The 23,861-nt window shown below is 43.0% G+C and overlaps 1 protein-coding gene across 1 annotated transcript in view; it reads left to right on the forward strand.

Moving 5' to 3' along the window:
- The first annotated feature begins 8,378 nt into the window (after positions 1-8,378).
- JAZF1 (JAZF zinc finger 1) overlaps positions 8,379-23,861 on the forward strand; it is a 143,268-nt gene continuing 127,785 nt past the window's right edge. Inside the window, exon 1 of the mRNA XM_060782017.2 lies at positions 8,379-8,881. Coding sequence (XP_060638000.1) covers positions 8,767-8,881 — 115 coding nt within the window. The 5' untranslated portion in view covers positions 8,379-8,766. The remainder of the gene's footprint in view (positions 8,882-23,861) is intronic.

Genomic DNA, 23,861 nt, shown 5'->3' on the forward strand with positions numbered 1-23,861 from the left:
TTTCTTATCTCAAGTTTACCTGGGCACTACATACTGCACCATAATATCAAATTGTGTCCATCTATTTTTTTAACAGATGCTGGCCTGTTTGTTCTCTGTAGAATGCTGCAGGACATTACAGCTGAATGACTGCAACATAAAAGTTTACATGTGAAATGATCTGAAATGGCCATGTGGCAGCTATAATATTTTCAGCAGCCTTTCAGCTGTTGTGTTCTAAAATTCATTGACTCTGGCCAACTATGCTAGTTAAGGTGGTATGTGAACCCACTGAACGTTATAAAACTATGTGTTAAAGCTGTGCACTTTAAAGTAGTTCACATGCACAACTTTGTGTTTGGAAAAAAAACATTTAGTAGTCTGGATGGAACGGGTTTTGATATTGTTGTTCATTCCTGTCAATATATAGAAACCCTACAAATGAGTGGCCAAGTTATCTCATTTTCAAGGGCCCTGCCTGGGTATTACATTTGGGTCCATGGCTTATTTTGTATTGTCCAGCTTCAGACCTTCCTTTCAATTCCGATCATGTCAACAGCTGAACATCTTTTCAGCTTGATTCCAGTTGCATCATTAAACACAGCACTACATGTCCTCTGCTCTTCTCTAACAGCTGGTTATGTGTTTTCTGACCTGGGAATCTCATCTTCTGGAAGCATCTCTTGATTCATTTTGGATTGTCTCATCATAGGATTTTCATAGTAAAATATATTAGCTATTTCTTATCTAGCCGTCTTTCCATCAAGCCATCATCAATCTGAGCCTTTGTAACAGGTGAACTTTTCAAACCTTACATAGAAAAGGTATAGATAAAGGAAAAGGTTCCCCTTGACATTAAGTCTAGTTGTGTCCGACTCTGGGGTGGTGGTGTTCATCTCCATTTCTAAGCCGAAGAGCCAGCATTGTCTGTAGATGCCGCCAAGATCATGTAGTCAGCATGACTGCATGGAATGCCATTACCTTCCCCCCCCCCCCAAAGCGGTACCTATTTATCTACTCACACTTGCATGTTTTTGAACTGCTAGGTTGGCAGAAGCTGGGGCTAATAGGGGGAGCTCATCCTGCTCTCCAGATTCGAACCATTGACCTTTTGGTCAGCAAGTTCAGCAGCACAGCAGTTTAACCCACTGTGCCACCAAGGGCGCAGCAAGTTAACACCACTTTATACCATTAAAGGTATAAGACACTTTATATCAGAAACGTATAAACTTAAAATGCTTCCAGTCTCCACCAAGAAAACATCACACAGTCTTTTGCCTCCACAGTCAAATCCTGTTCAGATTCAAAAAGTCTTAACATTTTCATTTCCAAAGCTGTAATATTCACACACACACACACCAAGAATGACAGAAGAGGTTAACAGGATCAGACTGGAGTCCAGGGGTAATCTTCTTATGAGATGGAACAGAAAACATCAGAGATCATTAGTTGTCACCTATACCAACCAGTAAAAATAATTTTAAAAATGTATTAATGGTTTGGACTCCATTCAAGCCAATGTCATGTAAGGCCTCGAGTGGAACCAACCTGAAATGTTTACTCACTGTCATCAAGGACTGCTTAGTTGAGACACAGACCATGGAATACAGTGAAACCTAACAGTGCCATACATAGAGATCCATACATCTGCTAACCTTTTACTTTCAGCCACTTTCATACAGCAAAGTTCTACTATAGTATACAAACCGCAAGCAGGCCAATTTCTATTCAAAGCAATAGGTGGACAAAATCTAATATTTTAAAAAAGCAATATTCAAAAACTGGCTTAGTGAACACGGTTCAATGCACCCAGGAAAAAGAAATACCCTCCAAAAATTTACAAATGAAATCAAATACACATGTACCCAACCAACATCAGAATGCTGTCAAGATGGCAAAAGCTATTAATGAGGAAGAGTTGAAAGAGGCTGCAGCAGTTTGTGTTTGTCTGATCCTATGGGAAGGACAATAATCCACTGGTATTTTTTCATCTCCCACCTGCTGAGTTAATTGATATGAACTATTTTTGCACTTTGAATTCAATTCATTAGCAGTTGAAGCAAGCTTAGGACAAAGGGGAGCATAGGAAGATGAAACACAAACTAGGACATTCAAAAAGCAACTGAGAAAGTAGGACAACAGAGAATGAATCAGAACTGTCCTTGTCATTTCATGGCTTCGTGTCACTATAACGGCTGTTATGATGTGGGCTTGCATCTCACAGTTTACTACTACAATGGTGATGATGGGCTCAAGTATGCAAGAATCTTTTTTATCACTCAACTACTGTTTGTGACTACTCAATGTTAATCTGGTATTTGTATTTTCTCTATTTTTCTTATCTACAGAACAAAATATGTGTGTGTTTATGTGCATGCAAGCATCCTCCTGTAAATTGTTTTGCATTATTACAGCAACACAGGATAACACAACAAGTTTTGTGAGTTTGAGACAGAGGGGAATCACTATTCTTAGTTCTGTACATACCACTATGATGAAGAGTTTCCACTTGTACAAATGTACCATTGTGACATTGTAAATTGAGTATTCAACTGAACATCAAAAGCCATAGTTTTGACAGATCACGAGATGCTATACTGTGATATAGGGGCTTCTTTACACAAAGGAATAACTAGGTAACAGAATGATACTGAACTTGTGCCTGTGTCAACATTTTCCCTTAGGCCCTTAAGTTATGAAAATAAGTTGCCTGTAATTTGGACAAAATGGATATGTTATGAATCAATGAAGAGTGACGAAAAGCAGAGGGTACAATACACTACATAATTATAGCACTCTGATTCCATTTTAACAACCACGGTTCTGTCCTATTGAATCCTGGGATTTGCAGTTTAGTGAGGTTCAACTAGAGAGCTCTATGCAGATAACTGCATAATGAGAAAATACCTCTGAGTTCAAGGTTGAATCTACACTGTAGATGAATGCAGTTGGACACCACTTTAACTGCCATGGCTCAATGCTATGGAATCCTAAGAATGGTAGAATCATAGGATAATAGAGTTGGAAGAGACCACATGGGCCATCTAGTCATGCAGGAAAAGCACAATCAAAGTATCCCTTTGATAGTTTGGTGAAGCATCAGCACTCTTTGGCAGAAAAGGCTACACACCTTTTAAAACTCCCAAGATTCCATAGGATAGAGGCATAGCAGTTAAAGTTGTGTCAAACTACATTATTTATAGTGTGTAGATGCATTTCAAGTTCTTAACAGTTGGGCAGTCATTGTTGCTTACAATACCCCAAAGTCACTAGATCCCATCTGATCTTGAAGATAAAGAGTTAGCTTTGATTAGTACTTGGTTGGCGGACCACAATGAATACCAGCTGCTGTAGGCTACATGTCAGAGGAAAGAATTGACAAACCTGCTATGAGTAATGTCTTGCCCGAGGAATTCATGTGGTTGGCATAGGTAAACAGACAACTTCGAGGAACATACATATGACTTGAAGGCTTACAATAGTGCTTCCCACACTATATGATGTGGGTGACCAACAATCCCTTTATTCCTTTCATGTGTCAGGGACCACTACCATATTTAAGCCCATTGGCTACAACACTTTCTTACTTTGATTTTCACAAGCTCATGGACTAACACTGAGAAGACATAAATGGTATGGCGGGATAACAACTGACTTCCCGCCCTAACATTGTTTGATCATGTTCAGGATGCAAATGTTAAAGCTTATTTTTTATTTATTGTGTCAGATGCAAATCGGGAATACAATTATAATGTATAGAAAAACCACAAACAAAATTAAAAATTTGGCATTATCCTAAGTGTCCTTTGACCAGAAGCTGGCCACTTGAAGTGCCTCTGGTGTCACTGTAAGAACGTCCTCAATTGTGCATGTGGCAAGGCTCAGACTGCATTGTACGAAGTAGTCTGTGGTTTGCTCTTCTCCACATCCACTTGTCATGGACTCCACTTTGTAGCCCCATTTCTTAAGATTAACTCTGCATCTCATGGTGCCATAGCACAGTCTGTTCAGCTCCTTCCAAGTTGCCCAAACTTTTGTGTTTCTCATCTGGTATCAGCCACTGATTAAGGTGCCACTTTTGGACTCTCGCTTGCTGAGGTGTTCCTGCGAGTATCTCTATAGGTCTTAGGAAGCTGCTTCCTGATTTAAGGCGTTGGCCTGCTGGCTGATATCCGAACAGAGGATGGGCTGGAGAGATGTCAATGCCTTGGTCCTTTCATTACAGGCTGCTACTTCCTGACAGATGTCAGGTGGTGCAATGCTGGCTAAACAGTATAATTTCTCCAGTGGTGTAAGGCAGGGTCCTCAAACTTTGTAAACAGAGGGCCAGGTCACAGTCCCGCAAACTGTTGGAGGGCCGGATTATAATTTGAAAAAAAAAAGTGAATGAATTCCTATGCACACTGAACATATCTTATTTGTAGTGCAAAAAACACTTTAAAACAATACAATAATTAACATGAAAAACAAATTTAACATAAACTTATTAGTATTTCAATGGAAAGTGTGGGCTGCTTTTGGCTGATGAGATAGGATTGTTGTTGTTGTTGTTGTTGTTGTGTGCTTTCAAGTCATTTCAGACTTAGGTTGACCCTGAGCAAGGGCCGGGCAAATGACCTTGGAGGGCTGTATCCGGCCGCTGGGCCTGAGTTTGAGGACCCCTGGTGTAGGGCCTAGATATCCTGTGATAATATAGCATGTCTCATTAAGAGCCACATCCACTGTTGTAGCGTGGTGAGATGCATCCCACACTGGGCATGCATATTCAGCAGCAGAGGACAAAGCTCAAGGACAGATGTCTTCACTGTATCTGGTTGTGATCCCCAGGTTAAGCCAGTCAACTTTCCTTTGATATTATTTTTAGCACTCACTTTTTGCTTGAAATTCAAACAGTAGTTCTTATAAGTCAGAGCACAGTCCAGAGTAACGGCCAGGTATTTTGGAGTGCTGCAATGCTCTAGTGTGATTCCTTCCCAGGTAATTCTCAGAGCTCGAGATGCTTGTCTATTGTTAAGCACATGTCTGCCTTTTAGATGGATGAGGAATAAACTGGTTTTCCCTGTAATAGGCAGTAATAGCACCTAAAGCTTCAGAGAGCTTCTGTTCAACCATTTCAAAGCTCCCTGCTTGAGCGGTGATGGCACGATCGTTAACATAGATGAAACTCTCTGTCTCTTCTGGCAGTGGCTGATTGTTTGATTTAACATAGAAAAAAACAATCAGGGTTCAAGAAATGCTCATTAGCATGGAGAAATGTCATAAATCTACTATGCAAGGTATGGCAATCATTCATCTCTGGGGGAGAGAGGACCAAGTGCACTTATTACGACCTTTAAATGTATTGAATGAGTGTTGCACTTTTCAGTATTCACATTATTTGCTGGGCTGGACCATGGTGAGGAAAGGGTGGCTTTACAAATTTATCCACAAATCTGTGCAAAGACACACTACTGGACCTAAGAATCAACTAACTGACTTCAAGTGCATCTACACTGCAGAATAAATGCAACCTGACCCCACTTTAACTTTCCTTGCTCAAAGCATTGGAATCCTTGGAGTTGTAGTTTTACAAGGCCTTTAGTCTTCTCTGTCCAAAAGTGCTGGTGTCTCAGTAAAATACAAATCCAGCAATTCCATAGCATTGAGCCAGGGCAGTTAAAATGGGGTCAAACTACCATACATTCATTCCATGATGAGCAGAGCCAGCCTTCATTTTAGTTATGACTAATGACACCTTCAAATACATGTACTGTGCAATACAGTAAAGCTGTGTTATGTGAAGTAAAGTTTGCGATTATTTTTTTCATTTACTTTCAATGACTGTATTTCAATATGAGTATCAAATCAATACAGAGTGTATGGTATAGTATAGCTATAAGGCATATTATTAGTCAGGCCTATTTTGAAGCGTAACTCTCAAGCGACTATTCAAGTAACTCTCATTTGCCTTCATCGGTATCTTCCAATCCCCAGTAAACTGACAGTCTATGCCTATTTTGGAAAGTTCTGAGAGTGCCTTGGACTGCAAGAAGATCCAACCAGTCTATATTTCAGGAAATAAAGCCCGACTGCTCATTGGAGGGAAGGATAGTAGAGGTCAAGATGAAGTACTTTGGCCACATCATGAGAAGAAAGGAAAGCTTAGAGAAGACAATTATGCTGGGGAAAATTGAAGGAAAAAGGAAGAGAGGCCGACCAAGGGCAAGATGGATGGATGGGATCCTTGAAGTGACTGGCTTGACTTTGAAGGAGCTGGGGGTGGTGATGGCCGACAGGGAGCTCTGGCGTGGGCTGGTCCATGAGGTCACGAAGAGTCGGAAACGACTGAACAAATCAACAACAACAACAACATGCCTATTTTGAATAGTAACTCTCAAGTGAACAGACACTACGTATATCTGGAATCTTCCATGGGTGCCAATGAAGTGGGACTTTACTGTGTAATGTGTGTGAGGCGAGGAAAAAGTTCAGAAGTGTTTGAGGCTCAAACCTTTGAGAAGTTGGGGAGAAGACCCCCTCCCAACTATTACATTTTTCTTCAGACACGCAAACCCTGGGAGTTGTAGTTTTGCAAGGCCTTTCACTTTCTCTACCAAGGAGTGCCAGTGCCCCAACAAACCACAGCTCCTATGATTCTATAGTATAGCATAGAGTCCAGGGCAGTGCAAGCGGTGTCAAAACTGCCATCGTTCTGTGATATGGAGCCAGCTTTCATCCTAGTTATTATGACTAATGGCACCTTCACATGAAAAGGGGAGGGGCCGTTGTTGTTGTGTTGTTCTTCTACCCTCTTCTCCCCTCCAATATAGTATATGGGGTGAGAGAAGAAAGAGAAGGAGAATGACCAGGAGGAGGAGAAGTTGTATTATTGTTTTGAGTTTCTTTCACTCCCACCCACCTTCCAATATAGTATGTGGGATGAAAGAGGGAGGAAGAAGAAGCTATTGTTGTGTTATTGTTTTGGCATTCTTTCACACACTCTCCTCTGTAATACAGTATGTGGGGTGAAAAGGGAAGAATGAGGTTGTTTTTGTTTTGGGGTTATTTTACACACATACCCCTCCCCTCCAATATCGTATGTGGGATGAAAAGAGGAGAGGGATGTTGTTGTTGTGTCATTGTTTTAGGGTTCTTTTGTATACTGCTATTGCCGTGTTATTGTTTTGGGGTTATTTAGTAAACTTTAATTGTGTTATTATTTTGGGGTTCTTTTGCACACTGTTATGTTTTGGGGTCCTTTTGCACAGTCTTGTTGTTATTGTTTTGGGCATCTTTTGTATACTGTTGTTTTGCTACTGCTTTGGGGTCCTTTTGCACATTGTTGTTGTGTTATTATTTTGGGGTTCTTTTGTATACTGTTATGATTGTGTTGTTGTTTTGAGGTTCTTTGGCTCACTGTTCGTGTTATCGTTTTGGGCTTCTTTTGTATGCTATTGTTATGTTATTATTTTGAGGGTCTTTTGTATTCTGTTGTTGTGCTACTGTTTTGGGCTTCTTTTGTATATTGTTGTGTTATTATTTTGGGGCTATTTTGTATACTGTTGTGTGTTATTGTTTTGGGGTCCTTTTGCACACTGTTGTTTTCTTTTGGGGTACTTTGCACACTTGTTGTTGTTTTGGGGGTCTTTTGTATACTGTTGTGTTGATTTGGGGTACTTTGCATCCTTGTGTTATTGTTTTGGGGGGTCTTTTGTATGCTGTTGTTGTGTTATTTTGGGGCTATTTTGTATACTGTTGTTGTGTTATTGTTTTGGGGTACTTTGCACACTTGCTGTGTTGTTTTGGGAGGTTGTTGTGTTATTGTTTTGGGGGGTCTTTTGTTGTTATTGTTTTAGGGTCCTTTTGTATACTGTTGTGTTGTTTTGGGGTTCTTTTGCACAGTTGTGTTATTGTTTGGGGGGGTCATTTTATACTGTTGTTGTGCTATTGTTTTGGGGTCCTTTTGCATCCTGTAGTGTTATTGTTTCGGGGGTCTTTTATACTGTTGTTGTATTATTGTTTTGGGGTCCTTTTGCACCCTGTAATGTTATTGTTTTGAGGTCCTTTTGCACACTGTAATGTTATTGTTTTGAGGTCCTTTTGCACACTGTTGTTATTTTGCAGACTTCCCCCTGCAAGGAGAATGAAGAGAAGGAGATTGTTACTGTTTCAGGGGTTCATTCCCTCTCCTCTGCAATTCAGCATGTGGGGTGAAGGAAGGAGGAGGAGAAGAGGGAAGTATCTGAAGTGGTCGGTCCCGTTGGGGGTCCTTTCCCCGCACGGCCCTCCAAGACAAGGTGCGGGCGTGGGGGAGGCAAAAAAGTTGAGGCTGAAGGAGCTGAAGCCGGGGCGAAGTTGGCGAGGGCAGAAGACACACCCCCAACTGTTACATCTTTTCCTCCGGCAGACACGCCACCCACCCACCCGCCTCCTTGCCTCGCTGCTTCCCCGGGGTCGAGCGTGGCCTGGGTCTGGGCGGGAACCAAGCGGCGGCGGCGGAGGCGAAGGCGAGAGGGGGTTGCCCTGCCCAGCTGTTCCAGGGCGAGGGCGGCAGAGGCGGCAGAGGAGGCAGCAGCCGTGGTCCCTCCTCTCCGTCCTCCTCCTCGTCCTCCCAGCTGCGCCGGCCTCATCTCCCCCCACCCCGACGCCGCCGTCCCTCCCTCCCTCCCTCCCGACGCTGCAGCCACCTCCTCCTCTCTCTCTCTCTCCTTCCCTCCTTCCTTCCCTCTCTCTGCCTTTCCCGCCGGCTTGGGTGGGCGGAGGAGGAGGGCTCCCCATGCCCCCGACCGCACCGCCGCCGCCACCACCATGACAGGCATCGCCGCCGCCTCCTTCTTCTCCAATACCTGCCGCTTCGGCGGATGCGGGCTGCACTTCCCGACCCTGGCCGAGCTCATCGAGCACATCGAGGACAGCCATATCGGTGAGTCAAATGGGGGGGGGGGGGGGGGGGAATAAGAGGGCGTGGGCGTTTGGGGGGGGGGGAGAGGCGGAAAGAGACCTCACTTTCCCCCCTCCCTTCTCCTCCTGCATGCAGCGCCCAAGGGGATGAATGGGAAGCGGAGAGGGCGTTGGGTGGGGAGCGAGTTGGGTGGCTTGGCGACCACGAGGGAGGGAACGAGAGAGAGAGGGTGGGTGGGTGTGTTGGGGAGGGGGACACGTGAGGCAAGGCAATGCAAGGTAGGCGAGGGAGGGAGAGAGGGAGTGCCTCAGGCTGGCAACCGGCTGGAGTTTGCCTTGGCGAGATCTAAAAGAGGAGGAGGAGGAGGAGGAGGACGCGTCCAGCATGCCTCCTCCTCCTCCTCCTGCTGCTGCTGCTTCCGCCCCGGCTCTGGCTGTCAGGGCAGAGGGAGGCGGAGGGAGAGAGGGCGCAGAGGCGGCCATTCCGCTTATTCCTCCTCTTCCTCCACCTCCTCTTCTGCTGCAGCGGCTGCGTCCTGTCAGCGCTGTTGCTAGGTGTGGAGGCGAAGGATGGCGCGCGTCAAGGCGCACGCTCGCCCTGGCCCTTTGCCTTTTGGGCCAGGGGCGTCTCTCTCTCTCTCTCTCAACCTCTCTCTTTGCAGAAGGCTGCGTGGCCACAACAGGCCGGGCTCTTTCGGAAGCGCCGCCTCCCTCGCCCTGCCATTGGAGGCCTCGCAAAAGGGAAGAAGGGACTCCCTGCGGGCCTCTCCCCCCCTCCGCCGCTGCCGCCTCCTCCTCCTCGGGGGCGATGCGTGCCGCGTGAGGCGTGGCCGGCGTCACCTGTAGGCGCTCCACCACGCCGCCGCCTCTCCTCTCCTTCTTTGGCCTCATCTGGCCTGGCAACAAGTGCTTGACCGCCTTCCCACTTCCTTCCTCTCTTCCTTCCCCTGGCGCTCCCTCCTCCACCTTTCCAAGGCCTCTGCAAAGCCATTCCTGGGCAAACTTGGGCCCTCCCTCCAGGTGTTTTGGACTTCAACTCCCAGCATTCTTAACAGCCTCAGGCCCCTTCCTTTTGCTCCTCGGCCGCTTAAGAATGTTAAAGCTGGCCAATCAAAAACCATATGCAAATTAGTAGGCTGAGATAGCTCATGCATGGGCCAACTTGGACCCTCCAGGTGTTTTGGATTTCAACTCCCAGCATTCTTAACAGCCTCAGGCCCCTTCCTTTTGCTCCTCCGCAGCTTAAGAATGTTAGAATGTTGAGGCTGGCCAATCAGGAACCATATGCAAATTAGTAGGCCAAGATCATAGAATCAAAGAGTTGGAAGAGACCTCATGGGCCATCCAGTCCAACCCCCTACCAAGAAGCAGGAATATTGCATTCAAATCACCCCTGACAGATGGCCATCCAGCCTCTGTTTAAAAGCTTCCAAAGAAGGAGCCTCCACCACACTCCGGGGCAGAGACTTCTACTGCTGAACGGCTCTCACAGCCAGAAAGTTCTTCCTCATGTTCAGATGAAATCGCTCATGCATGGGCCAACTGGGACCTTCCAGGTGTTTTGGACTTCAACTCCCACCATTCCTAACAGCCTCCGGCCCCTTCCTTTTGCCCCTTCCTTTTGCTCCTCAACCGTTTAAGAATGTTAGAATGTTGAGGTTGGCCAATCAAGAACCATATGCAAATTAGTAGGCCAAGATAGCTCATGCATGGGCCAACTGGGACCCTCCAGGTATTTTGGACTTCAACTCCCACAATTCCTAACAGCCTCAGGCCCCTTCCTTTTGCTCCTCAGCTGCTTAGAATGTTGAGGGTGGCCAATCAGTAACCATATGCAAATTAGTAGGCCGAGATAACTCATGCATGAGCGAACTTGGACCCTCCAGATGTTTTGGACTTCAACTCCCAGAATTCCTAACAGCATCAGGCCCCTTCCTTTTCCCCCTCAGCCGCTTAAGCGGCTGAGGGGGAAAAGGAAAGGGCCTGAGGCTGTTAGGTATTCTGGGAGTTGAAGTCCAAAACATCAGGAGGGTCCAAGTTGGCCCAGGCCTGTTCTAACTGGTCTGCAAGAAGGTGGTTTCAGTGTGCAGGTTATGACATAGGAAACCTAAGAAGATGGCACAAACCGCCATGCTGCATTAAATGGTCAGTGTATACAGGGCCTCAGAAGGCCTTGACTTCCCACACATGTGATTACACAAACTGCAGAGCACTGATATGCATTAAGGTCACTTTGTGGGTATATGCTGTCTGGCCCCACAGCTTTGAACTCCATGAAACGGTCAGTGTATACAGGACCTAAGGCCTTGACTTCCCACACATGTGATGACACAAACCACCGAGCACTGCTGTGCATTAAGGTTGCTTTTGTGGGAGTTTGTTGCCTAGTCCCCCACACTTTTGGAACTAGCTTTGAACTGCATTGCATGATCAGTGTATACAGGGCCTCAGAAGCCTTGACTTCCCACACATATGATGACACAAACCACAGAGCACTGATATGAATTAAGGTCACTGTTGTGGGAGTTTGCTGTCTAGGTTTTGTGGGAGTTTGTTGCCTAACCCCCTGCAGTTTGAGGCAATCTTTGAACTGCATTCAATGTTCAATGTATACAGGGCCTGACAAGGCCTTGACTTCTCACACCTGTGATGACACAAACCACCGACCAGTGCTGTACATTAAGGTTGCTTTTGTGGAAGATGTTGCCTGCCCCCCAGTTTGAAACTAGCTTTGAACTGCATAAAATGGTCAGTGTATACATACTCAGAACCCTTGACTTCCCACACGTCATGACACATACCACAGAGCACTGATATCCATTAAGGTCACTTTTGTGGGCGTTTGCTGTCTGGCCCCACAGCTTTGAACTGTGTTACATGGTCAGTGTATACAGGGCCTCAGAAGCCTTGACTTCCCACACATGTGATGACACAAACCACAGAGCACTAGTATGAATTAAGGTCACTTTTGTGAGTGTTTGCTGTCTTGACCCACAACTTTGAATTTCATGAAATGGTCAATGTATACAGGACCTCAGAAGGCCTTTACTGGGTCCTGGGAACACATGTAACCTGTAACACATGTTACCTGTCCCCTGCAGTTTTGAAACTAGCTTTGAACTGCATTAAATTGTCAGTGTATACAAGGTCTCAGAAGCCTTGACTTCCACACATGTGATGGCACATAACACAGAGCACTGATATGCGTTAAGGTCACTATTGTGGGCGTTTGCTGTCTGGCCCCACAGCTTTGAGCTTCATAAAATGGTCAGTGTATACAAGGCCTCAGAAGGCCTTGACTTCCCACACATGCAAATGATGTGAAATAAGGATGCTCCAAATCACAAAGCACTGATGCGCATGAAGGGTGGTTTTGTAGTAGTTTGTTGCCAAGTCCCTTGCAGTTTGAAGCAAGCTTTGAAATGCATGAATTGGTCAGTGTATACAGGGCACAAGAAGACCTTGACTTGCTACACATGCGATTCCACAAACCTTTGCTTTTGTGGCACTTTGTTGCCTGCCCCCCCCCCCCCCGCAGTTTTGAAACTAGCTTTGAACTGCATGAAATAGTCAGTGTATACAGGGCCTTAGAAGGCCTTGACTTCCCACACTGTAAATTGTGTCTGTTAAAATCAGGACCCAGAAGCAAAGGAAGATGGAAGAATCATGGTGTCAGATGGGGATGACCCAAATCACAAAGCACTGATGCGCATGAAGGGTGGTTTTGTTGGAACTTGTTGCCTAGCCTTTTGTAATTTGAAGCAAGCTTTGAACTGCATTAAATGGTCAGTGTATACAGGGCCTCAGAAGGCCTTGACTTCCCACAGATATGATGACGTAAACCACTGAGCACTGCTGCACATTAAGGTTGCTTTTGTGGGAGTTTGTTGCTTGCCCCACTCTCCCCGTAGTTTTGGAACTAGCTTTGAGCTGTGTTAAATGGTTGGGATACACGGAGTCTAAGAAGGCCTTGACCTCCCACATATGCAAATGATGTCAATTAAAGTCAGGAAACACAAGCAAGGGCTGGAGATTGGAAGCAAAGTGGTTTTCCGGGGGTAATGACAGTTCCTAAGCACAACCTCAAGGGGAGAAAGTTCCATTTGACTTTGGAAGGAGTCATAAGGGCTACCTTTCTGCTCCATAAAATTAGGAAGTTATACTTTGGACCACACCTCCCAGTATCCCCCATCCAAAACAGTTAGTAGGCTTAGGAGGTCACCCAGACAGTGAGTCTTCTAGTTGGAGATTCTGGAAAGTGTGTTCCCAAGTCCTTTGCCTTTTTAAGACACTTTCTACAGTGCCATATAATCCAGATTATCAAAGCAGATATATGGCTGTGCAGAAGGGGCCTAAGAAGACCTTAACTGCATGCTTCAGTGGCTAAGACCCAGTAAAATCAGGATGCAGAAGCAAAGGTCTGCGGGGTTTCACAAGGGAGTAATCAGCTGTATCTACATTGCAGAATTAGTGCACTTTGACAGCACTTGAACTGCTATGGCTCAATGCTATGGAATCATGGGAATTGTAGTTTGGGGAGGCACCAGCACTTTGACAGAGGAAGCGAAAGACTTTGTAAAACTTCAGCTCCCAGGATTCAATTGCACTGATCCACGTGGTGTCAGTATAGATGTACCAATGTTTCTTAAACACTCTTTGGAGAGAAGGCTCAATTTGCCTTTGGAGAAGTAATAAGGACTCCTGTCTTCTCCACAAAACTGGGGAAAGTTATGTTTTGTACCACAACTCCCAGAATCCCTGTCCACAATGGCTAGTAGGTTAATTGAGTCACCCAGCCAGTGACTGCTGACTGGGGATTCTGGCCACTAGCTAAAGTAATTTTTCAAAATCAGACTAATGGACTATAGTTTTCCTTATCCACACTGGATGATGGCAGTTCTTCCAAACAGTTCTTTTGTTCTTATGCAGTATTTAATTTGCAATATGCAGCTTTGTTTTTTAAAGTGATACAACTGCTGTGAAACAGAACTTGTGCTAAAATAAAAGTATAATTATTACACACACAAAAAGCAACTTGCCCAGCCTCGTGTACATATCTTGATTGCACAGAGGTAATTCGATCAAAAAGTAACTAAATGGCACACCATGTTGTTCTCTAATGCTAAAGTGGACATGCTGTTCTATTTTATGGCTCTTGGGAGGGAGGCCCAAATGGAGGGGAGGATGAAGAGAAGAGGAATATAAAGTCCTTGTGTAGATATACATTTTGGATTATAAAGTACACATTTATTTATTTTTTAAATCTTCAAACACATTATTCACACAGACTTGCTTAAGTGAACAGGACCTATGCCAGCAGAGTATGCCATCATGAAGAAGTCCTATTGACTTTAAAGGATTTTCCTGAAACAACAGAACTGCGTAAGGCTTCTAGTAATTTCAAAAGATACTCCCTCATTTTGAGATTTCTCAATGTTTTGTTTTAGAACTCACAGTACAGGATTACTCATGGGATCAATATCCCTTACCGATTACCGATGGGATCAATATCAATGTATCGATGGGATCAATATCCATAGTTTCATTTACTCATATTGACAAAATATGCCCTCTTTAGGCATTTTCTAGGTCCTCCAGGTGATTCTATATAATTTTTCACTTGAAAATTACTATAAAGTTGCACTAGAGTAGCTACTACGCAGGTAAAGAGGTGTTTTCTCTCTCTACATTTCCTAGGTCTTGCTTGAAGTTGTTCATTTAATAGGATGCACTATTATCCATGGTTTCGCATATCCCAGTGAAGTTTTGTAGCGTGGCCTACATGGGTATTGGGGGCATGATGTGTTCAAACCTGGGAATCAGGGGTCTCCACCGACCTCATCCCAGCAAGGAGCCCACCATATCCTGGGGCCATCCAGCCTCCTGAAACAGTTGCTGTTAACTCGCCAGTAGCCAATGGGTGTCCCTGCCATGAGGAGGAAGAGGATCTGGTACTGCTTGGTTGTCTGCCTTCCCTTTCCCTTTGGGCACAGTGAAATGGAAACAACCACGACTCCAAAACTTCTTGCTTGTTCCTGCTGGCAACTGCCCCTATTCCATTAGGACTAGAAATAGATTGAGGTATGATCTGATGATGGCAGCAGCTTTGGCTTATCTTCCTTCTCAATTGGAACAGGGTCTTAAAAGAAAAAGAGATTAAAATATAAAAGAAGAGTCTTGACTATAGCATAGAGTAAGGGTAACAACATTACCTACCTATACAGGTGCACAGACAGGGATAAACTCCAGCTCGGGGCCTTCTAGTATGAGCAAATGTAGATGAGAGGGACCATTTCAAATGGTCCTACAAACAGTCGTGCCATCATTGTGCAGATAACACCCAGCTCTATTTCTCATTTCTGTCAAATTCCCAAGGAAGCTGTTTGTTTTAGGGGGTGCAGACTATTGTCTGTGGGTAGTTATAATGAACATGTAATTCCTTGGAACAGTTCCATTGTCTACTGTCGGGTTTCAAGGCAAAAAATGCTGGTTATGAGCCATGGCTACAGATTATCTGGCTCCAGATTATCTGAATGCTTGTATAAGCCTTCCAGGGGTTGAGGTCTTTGGGAAAGTCTTTCTCTTCATCCCACCACCCTCAGAAGTACACCTGTTAGTAAAATGAAAGAGGGCCTTCTTGGTGACTGCTCCTAGACTCTGGAACCCCCTTCCTGGGGAGACTAATCTGATTTTCTTCCAGTAGCAAGACACAGCTCTTTAGTTTTGACTGTTTTTTGAGGAAACTGCATTTAATAATGTGCTGAATTGTCTGCATCCGTTGCTTGTTGTGTTTTGGCCTACAACTCCCAGAAATCCCAGCCAGTTTACCAGCTGTTAGGATTTCTGGGAGTTGAAGGCCAAAACATCTGGGGACCCACAGGTTGAGAACCACTGGGCTAAACCCTTGTGCCAGCAAGACTGCTGACATAAAGGTTGGCAGTTCGAATCTGCGAGACCGGGTGAGCTTCCCTCTATCAGTTCTAGCTTCCATGCAGGGACATGAGAGAAGCCTCCCACAGGATGCGAACACATCCAGACATCCCCTAGGCAACATCCTTGCAGATGGCCAATTCTCTCACACCAGAAGTGACTTGCAGTTTCTTAGGTCGCTCCTGACATGATTAAAAAAAACTATATAAGGTCACTGACCACTATGTAAAAAATATAGTTTATTTTATTTATTTGCCCTATTTATACCCCGCCCTTCTCTACCCCAAGTGGGACTCAAGGTGGCTGGCATATGGCAATTATTCAATGCCTTAAACACATACAACTTTAAGCTTAAAATCCATTGAATTAAAATTAACAACTCCCAGGTGTTTGAGGCTCCCAACTCCCAGAAACCCTATCCAGCTTGTCCAATGGTTAAGAATTCTGGAAGCTGAGGTCCCAAACACCTGCAGGGCTTCACTTTGTGCAAGTCTGCTCTAGAGCAATAGAAAAGAAGCTTGCTTCCTCCTCAGTGTGACTTAAAGATAGGATCTGATTGCCATTTTCTTACAGTACATACAGTCTCACCAAATAAAGGATGTGTCTCTGAGCCTAAGTTATGAATTCGTACCATATATACTTACCTGTAAAGTGAGCCCCCGGTGGCGCAGTGGGTTAAACCACTGAGCTGTGGAACTTGCTGACCAAAACGTCGGCAGGGAGCGGAGTGAGCTCCCGCTGTTAGCCCCAGCTTTTGCCAACCTAGCAGTTTGAAAACATGCAAATGTGAGTAGATCAATAGGTACCACTCCAGGAGGAAGGTAACAACGCTCCATGCACTCATGCTGACTACATGTCTACAGATAACGCCGACTCTTTGGCTTAGAAATGAAGATGAGCACTACCCCCCACAGTAGGACATGACTAGACTCAATGTCAAGGGGAAACCTTTATCTTTTATACTCTACTGTAATTTGAAAAACTTTTGATAAAAAATTGACCCCAAAACTATGGATTGATTTATACTCAGACTCATGTAGTATCTGGGTTATCCACATCACCACTTCTGGCCTTCTGTAATTCCTGGTGCAGGGATTTGGAACTTCCCATTTCATAAAAAATATATCATGGGTCCTTCATATGAGGTACTCTTCTCTGCACAGCTATTGCAAGTTGCCAAAAGACAAGATAAACCAGATATTTTCCTTTCAGTCACAGTAGATCTAAGGCTCAGTTTGCAGGAAAAGGTGATTTAAACCTTTCCACAGCCGTGTCACTATTCTTTATGAGTAATTTTACATGCAGGTATAGAGTACTTCATAGTCTCTGTTTCAATGAGTCTCAAACGTAAAAGTGACTGGATTTTTTTTTGTGTCAGGCACTACTTGCATGACTGCAAGTTATTTCTGGTGTGAGAGAATTGGCCGTCTGCAAGGAAATTGCCCAGGGGATGCCCGGATGTTTGATGTTTTACCATTCTTGTGGGAAGCTTCTCTCACGTCCCCACATGGGGAGCTGGAGCTGACAGAGTTAGCACATCTGCGCTATCCCCAGATTTGAACCCCCAACCTGTCGGTCTTCAGTCTTGCCGGCACAAGGGTTTAACCCATTGCACCACTGGGGTCTCCAGAATAAATTAACAGAATCATACTGGAGTCCAGGAATGATCTTATGAGACGGAACAGAAAACATCAGACATCATTAGTTGTCACCTATGCCAAGCAGTAAAAGTAAGTTAAAAATTGTGTCAATGATTTGGACTCCATCCAGGCCAATGTCATGGCCTCACATCAGGCCCTGAGTGGAACCAACCTGAAACATTTACTCACTGTCAGCTTTGTTGAGACCCAAACCATGGAATGACAGAGGGAGCTCAGCCCGCTCTCCCTGGATTCAGGGTCTTACTGTAATGGGATTTCTGTTCGTGTTGTTTTTCATTTAAATTAATGTTTTCTGTGGGTTTTATTTCTATTAGAATCTTAATGTTATTTTAACTTTTTGATTGTTTTTAGTTTAAAATAGTTCACATCTATCTCCTCTTAATTTGCAAGTTGACTTGAATCCTGATTTAGGGGGAAAGGCAGGATATACAGAAAGTGATTGATTTGTAAAATGAATGTAAAAGAGTGAGAAACTGTGACTTGGTACCGAAAAATGGAAATTATTTTGTTCTTGTTTATGCATGTTCTGGTTCTGCTCACAGTCATGTTACCTTCAAGGAAATGTGGTATTTTAGGGAGGAAAAGTTGATCCTCCCTTCTACAGATTCTTTTAATAGATATTTAAGATTTTTTTCAGAATTGAATCTCTCTTGGTCACCTTGATGGATGGCTTGTATTGACAGATGGATAAGTGGAGTGCAATCCTGTTGATACAGTTGTATGTTTTATTCAATCACCATCATTAACTATGGTATTGTTTTGGGTCACTTAGCAGAATGAGAGGAAATGGTGATGACAAATTGCCTTTCTGTCCCTTAGCTATTTGACACATGGTTTATGACATGGTTCCCTTTTGTCTCACATCTGAGAAACTGATGAAGAAAATCATTTGGACCTGGTTATCATATCATTGTGATGATGACATTTAGTTCCAAAGTTTTCATTTTCCAGTGCCATTATAAATCAACCTGGTCATGATTCTACACCAGTGGTTTCCAACCTTTTTTGGACCAGGGACCACTTTGACCAGGGACTACTCTCCAACATTAGTATCACAAGGGTTACAAATCAGTTTTTGGTCAAATTTAGATTGGATTTGGTTATTTAGGGTGCTGATTTAGAAAATTGCATTGGCTAGACCACATCAGCTCTAGTTACTGATACAGAACATATGCAGTCTAGTAATCGCCATCTGCTCACCCGCAGAAAAACATATTTAATAATCTATAGCTGATGTGGTAGTAGTAATCTTTCATGGGTAGTTAGCTTCTCCCCTCCCAGCATTTCCATTGCCTCGACACTATAAGAGAGTTTTGCTAGACAAGTCACTCTCGTTTACACATGGTTTTGAGACAACAGTGTAGTAAGGGTGAAGCTGCGGACTATATTTTCATTATTTTGGTCCCCTGGTGGTCCATGGACCAGAGGTTGGGAATCACTGTTCCACACTGAATGTGAATGGAGAAAAAAACTGATGCTCACTCCACATGAGCCTGCAGTTGGTTGTTGCTTTTGTTGCTGAGCAAGGAGTAAATGTATGTTCCCTGAAGCAGCAGATTCACCCTAAGTTCTTTTAGATCTAGTCTTGCTTTCTGTATCAGTTCACATTGCATTGATTCTCTGTCAACTTCACTGGGGCTTGGGGTCCAACCTAAGTTATGGCACTTAAGATCTGGGCCAGTGTCCCGACCGGCTATGTCATTGCTTATTTTGGTAGGGACTGAAGATACTTTTATTCCTATGTGTTTTTCGACTATAGCTTCTGTAATTCATAGCCAACACAAACAGTGGCCATACTGACTTGGGGGTCAGAGAGCTGAAATCTAGAAAGTAACTTTTTCCAAACTGAATACATAAATAACATAATTGCCTACCTTTTGTAACCCAGTTGTAGGGGATTCTGGCTGTGGTGACAGTCCTGCACTAACATTGAGTTAAATTGGCAATTGGTTTAAGTCGGTAAATGAGACAAGTGTGGGAAGTCTAAATATGAAGAAAATTCATATAGGCACCTCATTGTGCCTAAGGCTCTAGATCACAGAGTCCTTTTTAATGTATGTATCTGTATGTTGTTTACTAGGATGCAGAGAAGCAGAAGATGCAATCTCATTTATGAATTTATTTGTACAAATGATAGAAATGTTTGCTTTTGCATAGTATGGTGAATTCTAAAATAATTATTTCAATTTCTAACTTGTCCAAAAGTTATATTTAATATGTATGGAACAAGATTATTTTGATGTAAGATGTGTAATTTTAGGACAGGGCAAGAATAATTTTAAGGGTCAGAAATGAAAGATATATATAGCTTAATGCTATTTATCATTCCAGGGATTTGTGAAATATGAATTTCTATCATGTGCCCATGCTCAGGTTTCTGCTAATTAATATACCCCCTTTTATTTGATGAACAATATAGACAGCGTTTTGAACGGTAAAGCCATACAATTTTTGTCCGTTAGTTACTCTTCCTGCTTGGAAAAACTATGATAATATTAGAAAACATTTTAAGTGATGTGATATAGTGTGGTGGTCTTGTTTTGGATATGCATTTTAAAGGCTGGTCAAATTGGCTATAAATGATTATCTAGGCTACATATGATAACATATTAGTTTATTGAATTCTGTGAGAGGCGTTGCCAATGGCTATATTCCTGGTTTTAGTTCACACCTTTTTTCAGAAGGAAAAATAGTTAAAATATGTGACTTTGCTCATTGGATGTGATGCCAAGTGCTAAGAAATATATATTGCACTGATTCATAAGAATCTCAGTAAAGGCTTTCCTCCCCATGTTTGCATTGACTTAAAGCCCCGGTGGATAATTTTTCATCAGCACTTAATCAGTTCGAAGCACGCACATACACTGCCCAGGAATGTTATCTTTCATTTTTGTAGCTGCTAAATTGATTGCAGCTTCTACTTCCTTTTGTCTACACATGTTATGGACTTTGCTCTGTACATTTATTGGGAATATGCCTTTTATTCTGCACCGTCTTTCTGCTCCATGACAAGATTTTGATCTTGCCACGAAACTATGGTAATTTGAATTGATCTCTGTTTTTGGACCTAGCTTGGAGTGAGATTGTGATACTCGGTGCCTTTAAAGATATATGTTGAGAGACAAAATAATTCTGATAACTGGGAATTAGTAATTGTTTTGTTGTTGTTGTTGTACACTTTCAACTCACTTCTAATTAATGGTGGCTCAAAGCAAACCTATTACAGGGATTTCTTGGCAACATTTGTTCATTTGCCTACCTCTGAGGCTGAGACATTGTGACTTACTGAAGGTCACCTAGTGAATTTCTATGGCTGAGCAAGAATTTGACCCCTGATTGTCCAAGTCCTTGTCCAAAGTTCAAACCACTCCTATATCATATTAGCTCCCTCCCCTCCCCCTCCCCCGCCAAATAATAGATGCAGAAATGTTTGTGAAAGAGTGGTCTTAAAATGTATTAAAAGTACATACGAGTTCTTATATGTTGCTGATGGAGAAATGTTCAGAAAATGACAAAAGCATATGACTTTGGTAAGAGACCTTCAAATGTTCAGGGATATAAGCACATCAATTTTTGTAGAAAGGGAGCCTTAACATTTTGGGGCAGAGAGATTGATATGTTCCTTCTTTGGAATTTTGTTGTTTATTCATTCAGTTGCTTCTGACCCTTCGTGACCTCATGGACCAGCCAATGCCAGAGCTCCCTGTTGACTCTCGGCTACTCCCAGCTCCTTCAAGGTCAAATCAGTCACTTCAAGGGCACCATCCATCAATCTTGCCCTTGGTCGACTCCTCTTCCTTTTTCCTTCCATTTTCCCCAGCATCATTATTTTCTCCAAGCTTTCCTGTCTTCTCATTATGTAGGCAAAGTACTTCATTTCTGCCTCTAATATCCTTCCCTCCAGTGAGGAGTCGGGCGTTATTGCCTGGAGTATAGACTGGTTTGATCTTCTTGTGGTCCAAGGCAGTCTCAGAATTTTCCTCCAGCACAACAGTTCAAAAACATCTATTTTCCTTCGTTCAGCCTTCCTTATGGAAGATGGCATATATAGCATAAATGTCTCCGGTAAGAAAGCTGATTGAGAAGTTAAAATTCTTGAAAAGCAACATAAATAAATGAAATATAATGACATTAGAAAATGAGCTTTCACATAGTGTCATCCTTTACCCCACTGCTCTGCCCTACTCATCTGCATTTGCCAACATAACTACATAACTGATTCTACTTCCAAGTGCAGTTTTATGTAATCTAATTTCAGCACTGTCTTAATGTCCGCCATCATTATTTCTGTTCCTATGGATTCCTTTAAATCTATTCAATGAATCATAAAATCATGATAGAATTATAAGAGTTAGAAGAGACCACAAAGGCCATTCGATCCAAGCCTCTGCCACAATTACAACACTCCTGACAGATGACCATTCAGCCTCTGTTTAAAAAAAAAAACCCAACGAAAGATACTCTGAGCCAGCATATTCTACTGCTGAAAAGCTCTTACCATCAGGATTTTTAGGTGGAATCTCTTTTCCTGTAGTTTGAATTCATTGATTCATATCCTAGTCCCTGGAGCAGCAGAAAACCAGCCTGCTCTACCTTCATTATGACAAATGCTAAGATGTTATTCTAATACACTTGCCAGGTCAAGAGCATCCAACACCTTTAAGTTTCACAGCCAAAATCTGAGACTTAGACATGTTTAAGCATGAGCACTGGGGAAGATAAAAAAGAGAAGACTAAGAGAGAGAGAGAGAAGGGCAGGAGAAGATACTTAGGCCCCTTCTACTCAGCTGAATAAATTCCCACATTTTCTGCTTTGAACTGGAATATATGGCAGTGTGGACTCAGATAACCCAGTTCAAAGCAGATATTGGAGGATTTTCTGCCTTGATATTCTGGGTTATGTGGATGTATGGAAGGGCCCTAAACCATGAATTGTTGCTCTAAGGTAGATGCCAACAGGAGCCTGTCATACACAGACATACGTTTCAAGACAGTGCTCTTGCCCTGAAATTCCTCTTCCTTGTACTAAGAACTAGAGAAGAAGGGCCAGACCCTAAAATCTGGAAACCCTATTGGTCAATGGTGTTTTGTATTGTGCATTTTTGTTTTGTAATGTATACCTTTGCTTCTTGGTTTCCATATATCATTTGGGAAATCTGTTTACCTTATTTTTGTAGCTAAAAGGAGCAAGATACATTAAAAAAAACAAAAGAACACATTCCCACTCCTAAGAATATCTCTGCAAATCCTCAACTGTTGCCAAGTTTATAACTGAAAATTGCAAAAGGTTATGACTCAAAGGAAGTTAGCAGGTTTTGGCAAGATACTTTGGTTACACATTTTTGTGTAAAACATGTCAACAGGTACATTTAATATATTTAATATAAGCACGTTCTTCTATTTTTGGCTTTTAAAAAACTCAGTAGGGGTTTAGAGACCATATTATCCCATGAAATAGAATTATGGTACGAAATGAACTCCCCCCCCCCCCCCCCACACACACACTCACACATTATAGTACTTCTTAAGACACAATACATATTTGGGATAACTAGAACTATTTAGTTCACTATTGGTAATTTTGTTGTTTTACTTTTAAAAATACACGAGTAATGTGAACATTTTACTTTTAGGAGAGGGGTTGAGATGCTGAAAATTCAGGTTAAGTCATGAGAATACTTCAGATATTGATTTATTTTTTATTTATTGTCTTCATTGTGAGATTGTGTGCAAGGCTCACTTGGTTTACTGATCAATTTTCCCGCCAGACTTCAGATATTAAATGCGAAATGCTACAATGAAAATTGTGGGGAAGAGGTTGAGGCATTCAAATTGCGACAAATCTTGCTTATGTTGATATTATTCGTAAAGTCTGGTGGTGGACTGAAGACCGACAGGTTTGAATCCGGGGAGAGCACGGATGAGCTCCCTAGGTCAGCTCCAGCTCCCCATTTGGGGACATGAGAGAAGCCTCCCATAAGGACAGTAAAACATCAAAACATCCAGGCATCCCCTTGGGCAACCTTCTTGCAGATGGCCAATTCTCTCACACCAGAAGCAACTTGCAGTTTCTCAAGTCATTCCTGACATACACATACACACAAAACCAATTGGAATCATTATGCACTGAAGTAAATCAGTCTTAAGTAGCTCCCTGTTCCAATATTTTTAAGGTAAAGTTAGCATTGTTTCTAAATGTCTGTTTGACTGTTAGTCAGTAGTTCCTGACCAAATTTCAGGAAAATTATTCAAATGTAAATCAGTATGGTGTAGCGATTGAGTGTTTGAGTATGACTCTGTAAACCACAATTTGAATCTTCACTCAGCCACTGGGTGACCTTGGGCAGGTCAAACTCTCTCTAGAACTCAGAGGAGCATAAAATGAACAAATCTTGCAAAGAAATCCCCATA

Source organism: Anolis sagrei, chromosome 6 (genome assembly GCF_037176765.1).
Source record: "Anolis sagrei isolate rAnoSag1 chromosome 6, rAnoSag1.mat, whole genome shotgun sequence".
Classification (NCBI taxonomy): Eukaryota; Metazoa; Chordata; class Lepidosauria; order Squamata; family Dactyloidae; genus Anolis; species Anolis sagrei.